Source organism: Salmo trutta, chromosome 36 (assembly GCF_901001165.1).
Source record: "Salmo trutta chromosome 36, fSalTru1.1, whole genome shotgun sequence".
Lineage (NCBI taxonomy): Eukaryota > Metazoa > Chordata > Actinopteri > Salmoniformes > Salmonidae > Salmo > Salmo trutta.
Window position 1 is genome coordinate 13,261,089 of NC_042992.1, and position 21,285 is coordinate 13,282,373.

At 41.0% G+C, this 21,285-nt stretch overlaps 1 protein-coding gene across 1 annotated transcript; it reads left to right on the forward strand.

The window, feature by feature from the left end:
• The first annotated feature begins 15,852 nt into the window (after window positions 1–15,852).
• On the forward strand, window positions 15,853–20,390 carry LOC115175460 (homeobox protein XHOX-3-like). Its single transcript, XM_029734694.1, has 3 exons — window positions 15,853–16,434; window positions 17,585–17,820; window positions 18,458–20,390. Exons 1-3 carry the CDS (start codon window positions 16,062–16,064, stop codon window positions 18,983–18,985), a joined length of 1,137 nt encoding a protein of 378 aa, XP_029590554.1. The 5' UTR covers window positions 15,853–16,061; the 3' UTR covers window positions 18,986–20,390.
• Window positions 20,391–21,285: the final 895 nt, after the last annotated feature.

Sequence of the window (21,285 nt, forward strand, 5' to 3'; positions counted from 1 at the left end):
AAAATCATCCATACACGTTGCTTTTACGCACATAAAGGAACGTGTAATCATGTCTATGACACAATGTCATTGCTGATTATTTTGAAGATTGTGGGCCTGTATTAATTCCACAAAGTATAATCCATTGAAACCCTAATACAGCTCACATAATTCCACTAGCAGTACATAGCGTAAGGAATGGTTCGCCAAAGACACGTTTCCTAATATCCCTTAAAAGACGATGGAGATGAACTACTAATGCTAATAGTGTTTTAACAGACGGAACCACTGTGGGGAAAACGGACGACTCATCCAAAATACACGCATATGATAGAGAATAATCAGATGAGAAAATATAGACTTGGAAAATGTCCATCTCATTTTGCAACGAAAGATATATTGGCTCAAATCCATGGGTGATTCAATCAAAACGCCCCATTTTCTTATCACTCAAGTGAGAGTGATGGATACAGGTTCGAGCATTCAATACATTAGTGAGAATTCGGATATAACGTTAGTGTGCACAGCTAATACCATACCCCTCGCTTTACAATATGCAAAGACAGAAAATAGCTATCAAGTTTGGCGCAGTTGGTTTTTACATAGCCTACTGGGTAGACGCGGCTAGAGGCCAAGGTCAAGTTGAAAGTTGCTGTCCAGCGGACGAGTCTGTTGGGTTATTCAGTCTTTGAAGGAGCGGTCTCTTCTTGAAAAGGGCAGAAGAGGACTGAGAATTCCTGGCCGAATGAAAGCTTTGGAGGGTATAAACTTTTACTATCATTTTGTTTTCGCAAACGTTTTATTCTCTTTGTGTCTAAGGAAACCGTTTTAGGCATCATGTGTCTCACATTGGAAAAGTAACCGGAATGTTGCATTTGCAAGCCAATCTCGTGTTTTGGAGAGTTTTAGCGAAGACTTGTGAAAAATGATGTGATCTCTCAGAAGAAGGATAGACGTGTCGTTGGCTTGTCTGCTTGGTGGTGTTTACGGCCAGGGGCTCTCTTTCCAATTATATTGCGTAGGGAGAAAATACACAATCCTACAGCATATTTTATCCGCTGCAGTATAACGCAATAAAGAAAATGGTCAATTGGTTGTAGTTTGTGAACTTCAGCGGTGTATCACAAATAGGCCTAAATGAAATGATGCAAGTAGTCAAATGTCAAAGTTAGTTTCAGACTACAAATGGACCAAAAATAAAGTGTGCAATGATTAATTCATATAGAATTCAAGCATTTTTCCATAGGCATTCTTGCCGATTATCGCGTCATAATACTATTATTGTGATGCACTCATATAGAATTCAGGAAAACATTTTCTGTAGGTATTCTTACCTATTATCACGTCATAATAATATGAATAAAAGCAAACTGTGCCTCAGCCCTCAGCCACAGCTAAAATACTAAACACTGAGTAGGCCTATTCGATATTAAAGCTAGATCGCGTGCAGGGTCCACATTATCCATTAAACAGTAGGCCTAATAACAAACGTAGACATTAATTATCAAGTCAGACCAGTTCTTTCTTTGTATGCCTATTATTAGAATATTCTGGATGGATGAGGGACTTTGAGAATAGTTAAATAAACTGTCGTACCCTATCAGACGTCAGCTAAAAAGAGAGACAACAGACATTATCTGTAGCTTTATGTTACGCATTTGGTCGCCCACTCAGATTTAGTTTACCTTGCGATGCCGTAACAGGACTCACAATGAATGTTAAAAAGCATTAATAAGGCTACATCAGGCTGTTAGGATAGTCTGTCTCAGCATCTTAACAGTTCCAAAATCAAAATGTTAGGATTGTCTAACGGCCCCTACTTTAAAAAGTAGACGACTTATATCTTCCGTAACTTGATTAAACTAAAACGACATCCCCAGTCTTAATTCGTCAGACATAGTTACAGATTGATGACGTTGTAGCCTACCGGTTTGTTGTGAAGGGTCAATCTACTATTGCGATATTGAAATTAGTGTTTTTTTTTTTATCAACCCGTTGACTAACAATTATATGTGAGGCTTATATGTGCCACAGCATAAAGCTATCCCATTGGCTTTGTTCTAAAACGATAAGGAACTATTCATTATCCTCCCATTTGGCGAGGTATTTTAAGATTATTCTATATGTTTGATCAGAGTCACATTCCGAGAATCTATGTGATCAAATAAATTGGTATTTTACCATTTGATTCCCACATTGGGTGTTTAACTTATCTTTATATAAGCCATAAACAGATTTGAAAATGCTACTCGATTCATATCGTGAAATGACACGACTCAGTGTTATCAAATATATTTTACATAAGAGATTGTTTTAATATGTTCAGTAGCCATGATGTGTACGTGGACTAATTAACCGATAACAAAGAAGCTATGATACAAACATAACGGCTTTGTGAATCAGGTGCGAGTCATCACGCTCCAACGCGATTACTTTGTCTTTTTGCTGACATTAGCATGGGTTAAAGACCCACCAGGATGTTCCAAAATCAAACTTTTCGAAATTGTAATACAGTAGATTCAATATTTACATGAACTAGTCAAATAAATAGCAATCTAAGGCGAGGTTCATTCTCAAACCCTGGTTTTCCAGCGCCGGGCCTGCAATCCAAAAAGCTGTCACGGAGACAGCGGCGCGCGCATATGCGGTCTGCTTTGAGCCAGTGGTCTGACCAGACCAGACATCCTAGCGAGGAACAGACCACCACCATGCCCATGAACCTGGCCCAGACATTCTACTGGCTAGGGAGACCCGTCTGGGAGGTCATTACCAAGAGCATGGAAATGTTTAGCTTCCTTCGACTGGCATTGTCATCGCGCGGCAAATAATAACATTTTAATTGTATGCGACGTAACAATAGGCCTACAAAAATAAGACTAAACCCCTTAAAGAAAAATCAAAACCATTTGTAAAGCTATGAACTATCATCATATTACCATTTTCAAATAACAATGACTATTACAATACGTTGCAAAGATGGGGCCCAATTTCCAAGTCGTATTTTATTCAATCCCTAACGTGAAACCAAAATGTGCCTTATCCAGTTGTCATGGTGTGATGTGAAACTAAACTGTGGTAGAAAAACTATAGCCAGAGGAATAGAAATGTGTTTCTGCGGTCGAGCCAGTGAACCACAGGGCGGCCTGGCACATGACTTGTCCATGTTCTCCGGACTGCAACGTGATGTGGCACTAAAGGATAAAATAAAAAGGAAATTGGAAAATGAGTCAACAGGGTGGTTCTTGAATCGCCCCTGACTGACAGCTCTCTTATTTGTTCGCTTTGAGTCTAAGTGTCACAAAGTAGAAGTCTTAAACGTTTTGTTAACGGGCTGATAAAACTATAGCTATGTAAGCTACATGTTAAATCATTTATTGGCACAATGGAATCCCAGTTAATATATGGGCCTACAGATTATTGCAGTTCAACTTCAGCCACTATCCATGTCCACATCTGTTGTATTTTCGAATGTTACCAATCTTCAATGAGTGGACCGATTAGGCTAGCCAGCCAGCCCCTGTAGGATAACTATCTTTCTGGTGACATGAACTCTTCCTGAACATTATTGTCCCAAGGACGAGGCCGTGGAACTTTTTCCAGTTAACATACAAAGGAAAATGCATTATGTTCAACACAAATTCTATCAAGACGGCGGCAGTAGGCTATATAAAGAATATCCAGTCACTCACTAACCATCAGGTTGACTCAGATCGAATCATCAGGAAACTAGGCAACACGTTCGTCCACCGACTTCCTGATGACTTCATTACTTATGGCCAAATGTTTCACTATAGCCACTTGCGTTTTTGGAAGGTCAAAACGATTCGTCATTAACAATAAACAAAAGAACTCGACAGTAGAAGCATCATTTCAAACTAGCATTAACATAAAATAAGGTTCCTAAAAAGCTCTGTATTGCAAATTACAGAAATTAACCTCAAAGTGTTTACAATTAGGCTAAACACCAACAAAATAGCCTATAACCTATAAGAGTTCAACAATAACGCCAATTCGCCTAAACATATAGCCAACATTTTTAGGCTTATGTTTAAAAAGATAAATATTATTTGTGTAAAAGCCACTTAAAATCCATATTATATTGACGTTATTCACTTTAATGTAAAACATGATTATACTACATTGACATTTGTTTCCAGTGAACTTGAAATTCCATTGTATTAGTGACTTATAGCCTATGTTGTCCTCGGTTATGAAATACCCCTAATCCTTCGTGATTTAGTTACATATTTCATTATTCGAAAGGAAAATATTTTTTTAGATATATAAAGGAAATTCCTGCACTGGTTACACGCAATGCTCCATTTGCGTGTATCCTAGATATAATATCATATAAAATTTTACTCTGAAATGACCAAACACATTTGTTTAATATGCTAACGAAAACTCAGCCTTTTCATATAAGTCAAATTAGCCTATACAACAAGCTTCGATTTCACATAAATCAAATAAGAGCGTCCGCTAAATTACCCCAAAAAATGTCGTCGACAAAACAGCACTCCCAATATCACATGTACACCCCCATATGAGGTGCGGGAGGTAGCCTAGTGGTTAGAGCGTTGGACCAGCAACCGGAAGGTTGGAAGATCGAATCCCCGAGCTGACAAGGTACAATATCTGTGGTTCTTCCCCTGAACCCACTCTTCCTAGGCCATCATTGAAAATAAGAATTTGTTCGTAACTTACTTGCCAAGTTAAATAAAGGTCAAATGAGCATCCTATGACACAACCCATTCGATTAAGCTGCATTGTCATACCCTCTCAACTTCTTCATCAATATTTGTTTATTTCGGAATCGCATAGTTTCAGGAAGACAAATGATGTAACGTTTGGTCTTCTGTGAAACTAGCTTTCTGTTAACCTGGTTGTATTGGATAAATACAAATAAACTTGAGGCCATGATAAAGTCAGAACATTCGTTCAAGGCCATATTTCTAAATATTGGCATCCAATGTATGCACTGACTAAGTCAATGGGTTCATTTGCAGGAAACATGGCACTCTCCATGTTCGATTCCCAAAGCCAACATGTGGATCTTCTCCACCGTAAGACGTGGGGTATGTTGGCGTTTCAGTTAGGAACGATGTGTGTATTCCGTAAACAAAGGCTGTACCAACTAAAAGGGAAAACTCGTATCTGTCAGGATTCTACAGTGATTTCATACACAGGAATAGCGGTAGAAGGTGAAAGATACACTAGAAACTAACTGTACATCTTCCAAGGGAGATAGCGTGTATATGATGTACTGTCCTTTTAAAGTTAAAAGGTGAGCCAAGTTATAATGCTCCAAATGAAAACAGTTAGCGTTTCAAAGGTTCGCGCCAGGTGAGTGCTGAGTGAGTGCTGGGTGTCTTGGTTTGCTACGCTATTGTTGACATTGTGGTAAAAAGATACGGCTACCAAATGGTGTTTTTGGTTTAATGGGGTGATGTAGGTGTCAGTGCCTAGGTAAGACCTCCGTTAGTGAGAAGAGCGGTTAGCAGTAACAAATAGAGGCGCAAGGAGCGATAAAGGGGGGCTCAACAACAGAAGAGATCTGCAGGCAGCTCTAGTCACCTCGCATTCTCTAGACATATTTACGGGCGCGTTCCAAGGTCAACGCAATTAAAGCTCTGGTGGCTGCGTCATCCAGTTTCAAGGCCAAGTTGTGGCAGAGGAGAGGGGAGGGGCTAGAATAGCATACAATATATTATTCCATTGGCGTATCCTTCTTACTGACAATTCTATAAGCAAAACCATTCCATGTGAAATTGAACGTGGTTAAATTTTTTGCCATGGTGGGCATTGATGGAATAGCCCACTCTTGTTCAAAACTAAAATACTGAGACATATGGCCTAGCCTGTAGTCGAGGGTTGCATCGAGCACTGCGCAGACTCCATGGTCAAGTTCAAGTTGTGCCCACTAGTAAAACCCAAAACGGCACAATCTGCAAGGTCTGCTGAGGGGGCCGCTTCCCTCTTTGTTCGACCGGTGTACTAGACACTTGCGAAGACCAGAGCAAAATCATAACACACCGCGGTCCGTCTGCCTTTCGGTTCTTGCACCTATGCCCACAAATAGCCTACGGAGAACGTACGTTTCTGGGTCAAACCGTTAAACACAACTAGAAATCTACTTTGAGTGAAAACCAGAGTGAAAGTACTATCAACAATGAGCGAGCCATCCTACCCCATCTGGTGTTCTCCGAGTACCATATCTAAAACCCACAATAAAGTGCCACTACTGTAAACGAACAAGGTCATCCTTGAATTGCGCAAAAGAGCATTGTAAGTGTTAGCTTATCTGCTGACAGATCACAAGATAGTAGGCCTATCTGTCATGACTGGTAGCTGCATAACTCCTCACAAGTGACACACAAGGGCTTCTATAGTCCATCCGTATGTGTATCCTAGAGCACAAGGATAGAGTGAAACACAAGGATATCTCAAGAGGTCATGAGATTGGGCCTATATGAAAAATAGCATAGCCTATAGGGATTGATTGAACAAAAAACATACAACTATTCATTTAAGCGCGTGTGACATCAACTTAAATATTATTTTCAAGGATTCCCTACCTTCTATTTTTTTATACCCAATTCTATGGAGAAAATTAACTTAAAACATTTGCAGCCAAATGTACACGAAATGGAATGGTGTGATGTACACGAAATATTGCAAACAAACATGAATATCACGAAATGTCTGTCTCCTTGGTATAGCGTTTAGAAACAATTATGGACCAAGGAAATTGGACATTGCCTTCAAATAGACGTTACAGTTTCCTTATTTTCGTTTTATTTCATCCAACACAACGGATTGACAAAATATATATTCTATTCATCTCTATTTATTTGTACAGTGTAGACGGGCAGAAATAGACATGTAAAATATATAATAGCTGTTTTCAAACCTAGTTGGTAAAGAACCAGCTATTGTGTACAAAGTACTGCTTATGCCACAAAGTATCAGCCGATCAGAGTGTATGTAGCTAGGCCTATGGAGAAAATTATCCTTTAATTCTCTGCCAAAACAGAGTGTGTACATTTGGCTGTGATTGTGGATATTATACTACTGTACAAATATGTAGCCTTGGGCTATAAATCAGTTTCAGAGTTCTCAGACCATTCGATATATTTCCATGAACTCAGATGAATGGAAGAAAAACAGTTGAGAGAGAGGAACATAGTAGGAGAGGTTTTTGGAAGGGAACATATGGAACGCTCGGTTTACACGGTATCAAATGCAAGTCGTTTCAAAAGATCAATTCATCCGATATTATGAATACAACTGTTAATCACTAGTTATAAACACCCAATGAATACATGCTCAATAATATTTTGGGAAAAACATGGTAGGCCTACCGCCTTTAAAGCAGACAAAGCCTCCCGTAGTTCAGATGACAGCCTTAGTATTGTAATTACTCATTGTTACACTGCATATATTCTATCGATTATCAATAACATCATATTGGGAAACATGGTAGGCTTTACAGTATGCCTACACTCACAGCCTATTATTGTTTTGTTCTTCCCACCGACTCCTACTATTGTTCACTCAAACATGGATGGTGTCAGTGAAGTCATTTCATTGGCCTACATGTTACGTTGAACGTTACACAGTAATGGCAACACTGCAAAGTGTTACCAAAAATCCAGAATTGCAAAAAGTTTGTCAAACCACCCACGATAGGTTGAAAACGTAGTATGCTAGGTCTTGTTGGTAACTCAAACTTAAAAATATCGAGGAACGTACTCTGTCAGGAGTGTTGTCTGATCCAGAGAGCTAGTTGTGTTGCAGGTCCTCTGGACACAGTCATGTCTTACCGAAATCATTTCCCTCTCTTTGGAATTGTATCTGCTGTGAAATATTAGTTAGGTTCTAATGATACATTCTATCACTATGGTTCCGATTGTGACTCGGTGGTTTGGACACGTCATAAATGCCTCCCGAGCTTGTCTTGACCTGGACTATATCAATTAACAGCACCAACGTTCTCATGGAGGGACAATAACATTACACTTTTTTACACTTTCTTAAACTCATTTTCAATTCAAGAAGGTCTTCAATTTTATAACACAAGTTGAAGAATTGTACGGTAGCCTAATATGGCTTAAAAGTGATTAAGTGACGTATGCCTACATTTCTTAAAAACTTAAAAGACAGGCAGAATAGGAAATCTAAAAGATATAATCGCTTTTTGTACTCCACGCTGGTAGCAGAGTCGAAACTATTGTGCAAAAAGTTAGCCTACCTCTTGTGCCAGACAGAGTATCTTCAGATGAGAGATAAAGAATACAATTCCTAACCAACTCAAAGACATATAGGGCCTATTGAGGAATATAGCTAGTATATTTAGACTATAGAATCAAAGCATAATCCATCCAAAACGTGTATAGTTTTAACAGTATACTGTAGTGTGTTTCAGAGGGATACAGAGAATCAGGAGATAAAAGACCTTGAAAACGGCATCTAATATCGTTAGAGAACAGGCCGAAACAACACCTTTACTGTGAACTGTCATTGTAAGGGGAGAGTAGAGCGAGGGAAATCTAGAGAATAAAAAGAAACGGAAGGAGAAGGTGGACCTGTGTGCACTGCAAGAGCAAGAGAGTGTGCGCAGGAATTTCACTCAGTCAGATTCGCCGTGACGATCCGGGAGGGGGGGGGGGCAGTGCCCCTGTGACAACAATTTTGGACCCCTTGTGGCCCCCCCTAAATGTGGAGTATGAAATCATTTTTACATAACTCATTTTTGCTATCATTCTTTTTTTTACATCCTTTATTAGACAGTGGCAACGATGATGATTATGAACATGGTCTTTTGCCTGCTAATGCCTGCAATGCAGTGAAGAAAACGATATGACAACAATAACGTCTAATGTAACTGGCCCCTCTGACAGTACAACTGGCCCCAGCTTGGCCCCCCGGTTGAAATGGTCTAGAACCGCCGCTGCCAGGAGGGCTCGTGTGTGTCGTCCTCTTTTTCAACAGGCGAGGGCGCACGAGGACAGCGATGACTGCGCGAGATTGCTTGGCGGCATCCCCGGCGTCACACCTTCTCACGACGACCCCTGATGTCATCTTAGTCCCCAGTACCATGATAGGCTAATGTATCTGAACTGTAGGACATGTCTGCTGCGATGCCACATCCCTAACCTGCTCAATCTAGCAGTGGAAATCAGAGAACCCAAGAACTGGATAGTCCAATAAAGAGTGGGGAAAGAAGACTGTTACTGTGGCTGCATCCTGATTCTCCAACCTTCTCCTAAAGTGTGCACTTGCACACCCCCATCAGGGATTAAAAAGCTTTTAATTGGTGTTTACATTGTTTAATCCATGATGGGTACACTCTTAGAAACAATGGTTATTTGGGGTTCTATATAGAGCCTTTTGGTTATTTGGACGAGATTAATTTAAAAAGGTTATATTATACTATAATACTTCCTACTGAAGGCAAAGAACCAAAAGGGTTCTCTCCCTACCCCAGAGCGTAATGTGGATTTTAGACAACCAAAAGGTTTCTCTCCCTACCCCAGAGCGTAATGTGGATTTTAGACAACCAAAAGGGTTCTCTCCCTACTCCAGAGCGTAATGTGGATTTTAGACAACCAAAAGGGTTCTCTCCCTACCCCAGAGCGTAATGTGGATTTTAGACAACCAAAAGGGTTCTCTCCCTACTCCAGAGCGTAATGTGGATTTTAGACAACCAAAAGGTTTCTCTCCCTACCCCAGAGCGTAATGTGGATTTTAGACAAGCAAAAGGGTTCTCTCCCTACTCCAGAGCGTAATGTGGATTTTAGACAACCAAAAGGTTTCTCTCCCTACCCCAGAGCGTAATGTGGATTTTAGACAACAACAGCTAATAAAAGCTAACACAGTCATGTCAAACTCTGAAATGACAGCTAACAACCTGCTTTTTCATTTGTTTTGCTTTTTTGCTTTGACATTTATATTCATATTAATGATGCTGCTGCATGATTTTACCTGGTCATAAAAATGGCTAGCTGTCTCTTCCAACACTAGCAGAGGGAGATCAAATTCATATTTCGCAACATTGTTGCCGAGGTCAGTGGCAAACAGCAAGATTCATTCAAGCCTCTGCTGTTGCAAACTAAATGCTAGCTACAAGCAAGAAGAAATTGTGTGTTTAATAAAATCATAGCTTACACTCTTAGATCAAAAATTCTGAAGGTGCCACCAGCCATCAATTTGACACTCATCTAAGCCCCGCTGTCAGCCCTAGAATTTTTGTCAACCAATCGCAGTGCTCCAATTGATAGCAACTGTCTTCAAGTCCTACACCTTGGACAATCTCATGTATAAACTGTATGAAAGCTAGTGGGGGCTATGACAAAAACTGAGAGTTTTCTTAAAAAAGGAAATGTTTCAACAGTTAGATAATTGAAGAGTGCACCAGGAGTAGTGGAGTAATGCCCACAGGGCCACATACATGCCCCCTCAGATTAGCCCTGTTTAAAAAATAAAACTAATATTTATAATATTTATATTTTTGTTGTTGTTTCTCTGTAATACTACTAGCCACCTAGCAATTTTATGAAGTTGCCTTTAGCTAGCCCAGATAGGTTCCCAATCTGCCAACCTCATAACTAGCTACCAATAAGTCATTTCAGGCTATCAATCAAGTTAGCTAGATGGTCTAACAACTTTAGCTGACATGCCCAGGCAGGTCACCCGTGATACAAGTCAGTATTTGATGCCCATCCATGTCTGAGGACTATAGGAGATGACGTGGAAACGGCCACTATGGGCAACAGTGAGCGCTGTTACCTTCAAGATGGCTTTGGATTTGCTAGGGCCTTGTGGCATAAGCATCTGCCTTTGGTTTCAAAGGTTGCATGTGTCACGTCCTGACCAGTAAAAGGGGTTATTTGTTATTGTAGTTTGGTCAGGGCGTGGCAGGGGGTGTTTGGTTTGTGTGTTTCGGGGTTTTTGGTTTATGTTCTAGGTTATCTATTTCTATGTGTTTATCTAGCTTGTCTATTTCTATGTTCGTTTTGTCAATGACCTCCAATTAGAGGCAGCTGGTTGTTGTTATCTCTGATTGGAGGCCATATTTAGTTGTATGTGTTTTCACTTGTGTTTGTGGGTGGTTGTTTCCTGTATAGTCTGTGCACCTTATGGGACTGTTTTCATCGTTTGTTTTGTTTAAGTGCTTTTTCCTTCAATAAATAAGAAGATGATCAATATACCCGCTGCGTTTTGGTCCACTCCTTACGACGCACGTTACAGCATGTTTGAATCAAGCAATAGAAAGTTTAGTTTTTTTTTGCTTTTAAGCCTATCCCAAAAATGAACCCTTACCTTAAGAATTCAGAGTTAATCCCTAAATTTAACCTTGGAGCAATACACTTTGAAATGTGAAGTTTGGAACAACTTCGAAATGTGAAGTTTGAGAAACATGGACGAATGTCTAATTCTGACGTGAGACTGTGAGAGCTGGTTGGGCATGCCTGCTGGCAAGGTTGGTAGACTTGAGAAAAGCAATCAACAACTAAATATACTGAATAAGACTTACATTCCTTTCAAAATGTTACCCAGATTTTAGCAGAGATGCAGAGAAGCATGTATATACTGAACAAAAATATAAACGCAATAGGCAACATTTTCAAAGATTTTACTGAGTTACAGTTCATACAAGGAAATCTGTCAACTGAAATAAATGAATTAGGCCTTCATCTATGGATTTCACATTACTGGGCTGGGGAGAAGCTATGAGTGTGCCTGGTAGGGCATAGGTCCACCCACTGGTTAGCCAGGTCCAGCCAACAGCCAATCAGGGTGATTCTTTCCCCACAAAAGAGCTTTATTACAGACAGAAATACTCCTCAGCCCCCATCCCCCCTCCTTAGATGATCCTGCAGGTAAAGAAGCGAATGTACAGGTCCTGGGCTGACGTAGTTACATGGGGTCTGCAGTTGTAAGGCCAGTTGGACGTACTGCCAAATTCTCTAAAATGACGTTGGAGGCGGCTTATGGTAGGGAAATGAACATTCAAAACTGCACATTTTAGAGTGGCCTTGTATTGTCTCCAGCACAAGGTGCCCCTGTGTAATGATCATGCTGTTTAATCAGCTTCTTGACATGACACACCTGTCAGACAGATGGATTATCTTGGTAACGTAGAAATGCTCACTAACAGGGATGTAAACAAATGTGTGCACAAAATTTGAGAGAAATAAGCTTTTGTGCGTATGGAACATTTCTGGGATCTTTTATTTCAGCTCATGAAAAATGGGACCAACACTTTACATGTTGATATTGCCTGGCTGGTTCCTGAGGACAAGAAAAAAGGATCAAAAACATGAGTTAATCATTCGAAATAAATATAAGTTCATCTGCCAAAACGAAGACAAAATGCTATGCAGACATATAATTATTATGATGTAGAAGAACAACTGACATGAAGTTGTTGTCAGCAGCAGCCGAAAGAGAGATCCTCTGCCTCTGATAGCTGGGTTACTGCCAGACTCTGAGCCAAATGTAGATAGTGATTTAAAAGTCATGCAATGATTAACTAGGCTATTGAATCACCAATACTTATTATAAATCATTTATTAGTCAGCATAGCGGTTAGAGCTTTGGGCCAGTAACCTGCATTTCAGGAATCACAGTAGCAAATACTCCTGGTCAGGGGCGGTATGCACCCCAAAAATGTGAGGATGGCTGGGGAGTGGTCCGGAGGGGGGCTAGGCCCCCTGACTATAAGTTTTTCAAACACCTGAAACAGCTTTTTCCTGCAATCTAGAGTCATAATCATTATACTTAATTCTATGTAAAAAAAAAAAGATTATTTTTCTGCTTATCTAAGCATAGGCTACCTCTTGAGCTGTTTGCATGCTCCTGAGAGGCAGTTATTTTTTTAGAAGAAAATATACTGAACAAAAATGTAAACACAACATGTAAAGTTTTGGTCCCATGTTTCATGGGCTGAAATAAAAGATCCCAGAAATGTTCCATACGCGCAAAAAACTTATTTCTCTCAAATTTTGTGCACAAATTTGTTTACATTCCTGTTAGTGAGCATTTCTCCTTTGCCAAGATAATCCATCCACCTGACAGGTGTGGCATATTAAGAAGCTGATTAAACGGCATGATAATTACACAGGTGCACCTTGTGCTGTGGGCAATAAAAGGCCACTCTAAAATGTGCAGTTCTGTCACACAACACAATGCCATAGATGTCTCAAATTTTGAGGGAGCATGCAATTGGCATGCTGACTGCAGGAATGTCCACCAGAGCTGTTGCCATAGAATTTAATATTAATTTCTCTACCATAAGCCGCCTCCAAAGTATTTCAGTGAATTTGGCAATGTGTCCCACCGGCCTCACAACCGCAGGCCACGTGTATGGCATCCTGTGGGTGAGCGGTTTACTGATGTCAACGTTGTGGACAGAGTGCACCATAATGGTGGTGGGGTTATGGTATTGGCAGGCATAAGCTACAGACATCGAACACAATTGCATTTTATCAATGGCAATTTGAATGCACAAAAATACCTTGGTGAGATCCTGAGGCCCATTTTTTTTCAAGGTATCTGTGACCAACAGATGCATATCTGTATTCCCAGTCATGTTAAATCCATAGATTTCGGCAGAATGAATTTATTTAAATTTGACTGATTTCCTCATATGAACTGTAACTCAGTAAATCAATGAAATTGTTGCATGTTGCGTTTAGTATATTATATTCTTAGATATAAATATTTATATTTATTAGTAGCCATAATGAATAAATGCAGGGCTCTGTATGGAGCCAATTTGGATTCAGTGAAGGACCCCCAGGGTTCTGATCAGAGGGTTTTATATAGAACTTATAAAGGTTCCATTTATGAAGCAACCGACAGAATCCTTGTGCAAGTACACATTGGGAGAAGGGTGGAGAATCGGGACGCACACAACCTTGTAAACTTAATCTCCGTCAATTAGCTAATAACGGCTAGGTCTGGATGCTTATATAGCCTATTCTTCATAGACAGAATAGTCTACTGAGGATGCTATGCGTAATGGGTAAGCAGGAAACAAACAGAAAGAGAGTTGTAACAGACCCCAATACGATTCCAGGGCTCAACTTAAAACCCCGTGAAATCTTTAAAGTGGTAATATCAAGTTCAACCTCCCCCAAAGGCCATAGCCTTAAAAGCCTTGCCCTTTATCGCTGTGTTTAGTGACTTTTTACTGCGCTAGAGTACATACATCAAAGAGAGTTTAGGAGACAGACGGCCCCCACCCTGAAAACATTCACTGCACGTGCACCGCCTCGCCTTTATCTGCGCGTGCGTAATCACCCATAGAACACAGTGTGTGCACAGAGAATGTCAGAAATAGTTTTGTTTAAAATTCACAATAATCAAATGGTTGACTTTTCCAGTAATGTGTAGCCTTCTAATATACCTTTTTATGGCGTATATATTATGCTTATAAAGTTTTACCCTGTTCAAATATGCAATAGCCCTAATGCAGGCTATAGTATAGCTGAAAAAAACTACGCAATTCCAGTAAAACAATGCTTCCTAAATTATAGGCCTAAGTTATGATCAAAACCTTGTCACATTGTCCTGTAGCCCATGCTGTTGGTTTTCTAGACTAATATAGCCTAAATGTAATCGCAAGTAAAATGGTCAGTAATCTTAACTCTGGCCACCAGGACTTGACCTCTGAGCACTTTACTTGACACCACTTTAGAGGAGGAGGGAGGGAGAGGAGGAGGGGGTGAGAGAGGGAGGGAAAGAGATTGGGAAGAAGGGGGAGGGAGAGGGAGAGGGATAGAGGCATTGAAATGTGACGAAGATTGCGTGTTCTGTTCCAATTACGCAGCGTTCTATGGACACTTGGACAGGGCACTATTGAGCGAACATCTCAATTTCATTTCATTAGGCGCTTCGTGGCGCTCATGAAGCATGTTGTTCCAAATGGAACATGTTTAAACGGCTCTATTACTCCCCACTGGTAATGGAACCTGCTTCCACTTCCGTTTAGAATTGCGGTCTCATGGACGTTGTATTATAACAACGTGATTATTTTGATGTCAGATACGCATTGGAGGCCATGAGGCTTTTGATTGAAACGCTTGCATTGAATAATGTAATATTATCATGCATTCTTCTTCACATTAGACCTTTTAAAATAACTTTGTTTTGTTTTAGACAAAACACACATCGTATTTCCTCAACAATAAAAAATATTTCCAAAAATATATATAACAGTAGGCTATTTGCAGACCACGTCACAACTAACAACACACATAATTTGTCCCCTGTTAAAAATGGAACTAGTTGGTTTAATAATATGGATGACTATATTACAGATTAGACTACATAACCTGGTGTCCAAGTTATTAGTCAATTATTGATCTTCATAATTTACATATCAATCTTGTTCATCATCTTAATAATTGTGTACCACCTAAGAGTTACATGTAGAACCTGTCAAATCAAGTCATTGAAAGCATGCATGCAGATTTGTCAGAATGCATCATAATGATTTTGTTTCCTTGTGGAAGAAATTTAGGATTTTAGAACATTGATGTTCAGTGGACTTGCTATATACTCATCATACCGGTACAAAATCATTTGCTCGTTAGCTCATGCCGTGTGGTAAGTGCTTCTACACTCCGGTTCCAAAGCTGCTTGTTTTCCCTACTAGCCCTCGACCCTCCCCCCCAACCCACTGTCGTGATTGCTCGTTCCATAGAGAAATCCTATTTCTAATTCCTAATTCTATGGCTCGTTCTCTGTTTATCCACATCCAATCGATGCGGTGCGTCATCAGGGGTGCCATCATGACGACTGCCCTATTAAGAATGACAGCTCGAGAGAAAGCGAGGGCAATGGTGATCCCTCCCAGAGCTCGTGCTGCACTCTGGAGCACTCGCCTCGCAGGGTCAGAACGTCCCTCTCTTCTCTTCTCTTCTCTCATTTCAATTCATTCCTCTTCTCTTTTCTCCACTCTCACGACTGAATCCCTTCGTCACCCGTAGTGTCACAGCCAGATTGTGCTCTTTCCATAGTAGCGATTTGGCGCTGGTTTATTCCACGCGCCTTCGTTTGTTCGTTCGTCGGTAATGGAAAACAGAAAAGAGATGGTGATGCTCGCGGAAGGAGGTCAACTTGGCACGGCAGTTGGCAAGACGGGCTCTAATTTGTCGGAAGCAGTTGGAAGCCCCGCGCGAGAATCACAAGGAAAAACGGTCCACAGGAACTACACCAGCCCCGGTTCTGCGCCCTACTCGCGAGACAGAGCGGACGAGGAGGTAAAGGGCGTACGGGGACGCGTGTGCGCTGATATAAGGCCGGTTGGCATGTCCTCTTCAACCGAGAGACATCGATTAGATCACACCAACAAAGAAGCTAGCAGCTCGGACACTGAGTCAGACTTCTATGAAGAAATTGATGTGAGCTGCACGCCAGAAAGCATGGACTACCCCAACGGGAAAGGTAATGCATGAAACGGCGTGGAACTCTTCGTTTTCTTCAACACATTGCATGGATGGGATTTTGGACAACGTAAATAAATGAATGCAATAGATGTCACGCTGTAAACATCGCTAGTAGCCTATTTATGTGCATGCAGCATCCAGAATGAATAAGTCAATTATGGGGTAACATATTCAAGAAATTCCATATGATTGTATTATGGAAAGGGAGTGACAACGACTTACGGAACGTTATTGTTATGTTTTTATAACAACGTTCATTTGGAATGAATGTCACATGAATGAATGAATTTCACTCTAGCTGAACTCATGGATTGTTACATCCACACCCATGAGAGATCTCTCTTAGGGTTACACCCCCTTAGCTAGGCTTTTAACCACAGTGTCACTCTTTTAAAACGAGTACACCCGGCGCCAGACACACTGTAGCAAATTAACCAATTTGCACGAACTAGGCTACTAGAAGAGATTTTAAGTACTAAACAAACCACAAATAAAAATGGTAGACCAAAAAAAAAATACAAAAAAAACGTTTTTATGAATTCGTTGGTAGACTGATTGGATTTGTCTGGGGACCAAACCCCTGGAGAACTGACATCAAACTGGTCGTGTCTTTATGAAAAATAGGCTCCAAAAGAATTGTCTAATGCTTATTATCATATGTATTTTGAGGATGTGTTTTCAAATTAATGGGAAAAAGTAGAGTACATGTTGGACGAATTATTATACATGTATTTTTATTTATTTAACCTGTATTTAATTAGGCAAGTCATACATAGGCCTATGCTATTCTCTACACATTTATTTCATGAAAATATTGTACTGATATCAAGTGAAAAATTATCACAATTATGAATGAATATAATTGTCTCTTCTGCAGGTATGATATTCATCGATATGGATTGTTTAGTTTACTGTATATAGGCCTAATTTAGCATCAGATGCATTTTGGCTAGTTATGGTGCTCTGCTTTCGATTTTTGTCAACCTCAATCAAACGAAAAATACAGGCTGCAGTGTCAATTATACAAAAACAAAACGAACAAAAGAAACCACTGTACAATTGTAGGATACTATTGTATATTGAAATGTATCTTTACTTTGGGCTTTTCGATAACAAACAATCAGATTCATGTTTTGAACCCATTCCAGGTCGAAACGGTGATTCCCCCATTCACCCGAGTGACAGCGGTATGGATCCCGGTAAAATGGGTTTGGGCCAGGGCTCGCTGTCCTACGGGGCTGACGCGATGCGACGGTACCGGACAGCCTTTACGCGGGAGCAAATCGGCCGGTTGGAGAAAGAATTCTACCGGGAGAATTACGTGTCCAGGCCGAGGAGATGCGAACTGGCGGCTTCACTAAATTTACCAGAAACCACTATCAAGGTGAGATTAGGGTCTATAATAACAACAACAATATTACAACAACATAATACAATTTCTCGACTGCATCTAAACCTACATTATTGCCCATAGAACATATTGGCCATATAAAGGACCTAGTTTAATTGCGAATCTTAAAGAAAACAATGTGAGTTCGCTTGAAATCATATCAGACAAATCGATGCCTATAGGCTACTCAGACTATATTTATGTGGGTTCTCAAAACAATACAGTAAATGCAGGTGCTGGCAACATTCACCAAAATGAAACGGTGATTCATTTTGTTAATGATTAAACCGAAAACATTTAAGGGTCGAGCTTAAGTATTGACTCATGAATTGGAATTTGCCTATGCCTATTGGTCTGGCCACTACTCGCCAACTGTAAGGCCATTTGGAACCCTGCGTAAAGTGCAAAAACAACTGTAAATCCCTTGTCTGTCTCGTCACAGACTGATGTAGGTTAATATTTTACCCTGTCTGTCTGTCTGTCTGTCTGTCTGTCTGTCTGTCTGTCTGTCTGTCTGTCTGTCTGTCTGTCTGTCTGTCTGTCTGTCTGTCTGTCTGTCTGTCTGTCTGTCTGTCTGTCTGTCTGTCTGTCTGTCTGTCTGTCTGTCTGTCTGTCTGTCTGTGTTCCATAGGTGTGGTTCCAGAACCGCCGGATGAAGGACAAGCGGCAGCGTCTGGCCATGACGTGGCCTCACCCCGCCGACCCCGCCTTCTACACCTACATGATGAGTCACGCGGCCGCCACCGGGAACCTGGGTTACCCCTTCCCGTCCCACCTACCATTACCGTACTACTCCCACCTTGGGGTCGGAGCCGGCTCGGCCTCTTCCGCCACCCCGTTCTCCAACCCCCTCAGGTCCCTTGACAGTTTCCGGATGTTGTCTCACCCCTACCAGAGGCCGGAGCTTCTGTGTTCGTTCAGGCACCCGCCCCTGTACCCCAGCCCGGCCCACGGCCTCGGTCCCGGGGGGAGCCCCTGCTCCTGCCTCGCCTGTCACTCCGCTCAATCAAACGGCCTTCAACAGAGGCCTACCGGGTCAGATTTCCCGTGCTCCCCAACGAGCAGGACTGACGCGTTTTTGACGTTTACTCCGTCGGTGCTGAGCAAGTCCTCGCCGGGGACTTTGGACCAGAGAGAGGAGGTGCCATTGAACAGATAAAACGAAGAGAGCACATCCACATGTGTTCATTGGACTGGGTCAAACAAGCGCAGAAGAGGGCCATAATCTTTTACCAAGAGCTTTTATCAAACTTAAAAAAAAAAACATGAACATGACCCAAACAGCATGAATACAACGATCATGTGGAGCATACTCCATACAAGCAGCAGCATAAACGACAGATACCGCAGTGCGCGCTGTTACATACACCTGCTACTACAGAAAGGAGAGATGAACGAGCTCAGGCGCAAACAATTTGCCTACCTTGTTTTTAAGCTATATGTTTCTAGCACCAACGCGACGGCCTCACACATCATGATAGTCTATCCACTGAAAAAAGAATAATTCAGTTGTAAAACCCCATGCAGACTATGAAACATTATGAGATCGGACAAAAACCACATTTGATTTATTGAAGATGAATTTTGTGCGAGGAAAGAGAGAGCCCGGGTGGACTGGGAATTACAGACAACCGTTTATCTCCGTGATGGATGGCGTTAACGATTTATCTTTAGGCCTATAGTCTCTTCAGATTTCCAAATTGACCTGTTTTGTAATTTTCACTAGAATGGTCTATTCCAACTTCCTTTTTAACAAGGGAATGTGTTAACAGACTGCACCGTCTCATTATGGCTCTCTATCTCCCTACCCGAGCCTCCCTTTTTGACGGGTTGGGGCCGAAATGTGCAGATGCTGGTAAAATTAGTAAGTGATGTAGACCTATATGTACGTGGTGGATGGATTTTGAATGTTGAATAAATGATAATACCGGCGCGCGCGGAGGCCGTGGAGGGTTCATTGCTGCCAAACCGTAACAAGGCGTCAGGGGAACGGATTAGCTCGCGCTGGCTTGACGGGGAAGAGGAGGAGAGGTGACGGGAGTCTGAGAAGAGGACGAGGGGGAAACGAAGAGGAGGATATACACGGGGAAGGGAAGAGAGAGATGCCATTGCACAATCACTCCAGGCAAATTAGGCCGAATTCGTTTGCTCGAGCTGCCCATCTCTCCCATATACCCTCGACTGAACGCTTGCCCCTCTCTCCCCCTGCCTCCCTACTTCTACTGCATCCTACTTCACCCTCAGCCAATGTTCAGAATACCGAATCCTTGGATTCATGCATTTATAACGACTGATTCTGAAAGATAAGCCTTATATTTATTAGCCTACTCATTCTAAAATATTTTGGGGAATTTGCTATTATTTCTTTATGTCAATTTCTCGCTTTGCACTGTTACTGACATAGTATTTCATCGAAATAACCCTGTCATGTTTTATGGATAGTACTGTAAAAAGGCTCAAGAGAGCGAATTCATATAGGTGCTGAACTCTGGTCATTTTTGCTGAATAAATTGTTGGATTGTTCTGGACTTCATATTTGCAATAAACAGCATTTCAAACAACAACATCTATCGAATGTTTTATTCCATGACTGACTCATTATAGACCTAGTAGTTTTAATCAAAGGAAGACCTGCATGTAGAATCCTACTCTAAATCAAATGAAAATATTCTTCCAAAAAGGTTATTCATATTCTATTGATATGGAACGAATTCATAGCTCATTGTAAGGCCTAAAGTAATAGAAATATGCGACTTCCTATCAATTCCTTTATTGGTAGGCTATTTTAAACAAATGGAATGGAAAAATATATAATACAGTTGGCCTAAGGTATGACGTTGTCATTGAATATTGCTCCTGATACAGGCACTAATTTGGCTGAAGTGGCCGGTGTCAAAACAAAGATGCTGGGCCTCGTCTTGTGATGTGCGCGCGAGATTGTGTGGCAGCTAAGTGGTCCCCGGGCTCCGTTAACGCCTGTCATATTTTCTCCACCGGTTAATAGACAACAGCAGAATTAGTTGTCTGGAAAAGATATTGGAATGCAAAAGATCGATGATCTAACCGGCCCCACCAATCAGCCCGAGCTTAATTGGCTGCATTTGACTTGTAAATTGAGGCGCGCGCTCTCTGTAAGCGAGAGCTTTCTGGATATAATAGGACACATTTGGAAAAGACTAGTACCACGAGCTCAAATAGGGTTCTAATAGGCGTTTACATCGTCGAAAGGGTAGATTAGAAGTTATTTCAGCAAATGAAAAGTGAAAATGTGTGATATTTAAGTGGAAGGTGGATAAAAGCATTCCAATAGACTATGGCGTGTAAAACGCAGTAACAATACATTTTCCCTATAACTATGAGGCTAAAATGAGGCTAAAATAAGACTAATTAAGTCATGATCGTTCTCTAATTAACTGATTTCCAATCGTTATCTAACGAATAAACGAGACAAGATTACAC

Excerpts from the sequence above, each read along its gene's own strand:
- LOC115175460 (XM_029734694.1), top strand. The coding sequence starts at position 16,062 with ATGGAAAACAGAAAAGAGATGGTGATGCTCGCGGAAGGAGGTCAACTT. Across the intron at positions 16,435-17,584 it reads GGACTACCCCAACGGGAAAG|GTCGAAACGGTGATTCCCCC; the intron begins GTAATGCATGAA and ends AACCCATTCCAG. Across the intron at positions 17,821-18,457 it reads TACCAGAAACCACTATCAAG|GTGTGGTTCCAGAACCGCCG; the intron begins GTGAGATTAGGG and ends TGTGTTCCATAG.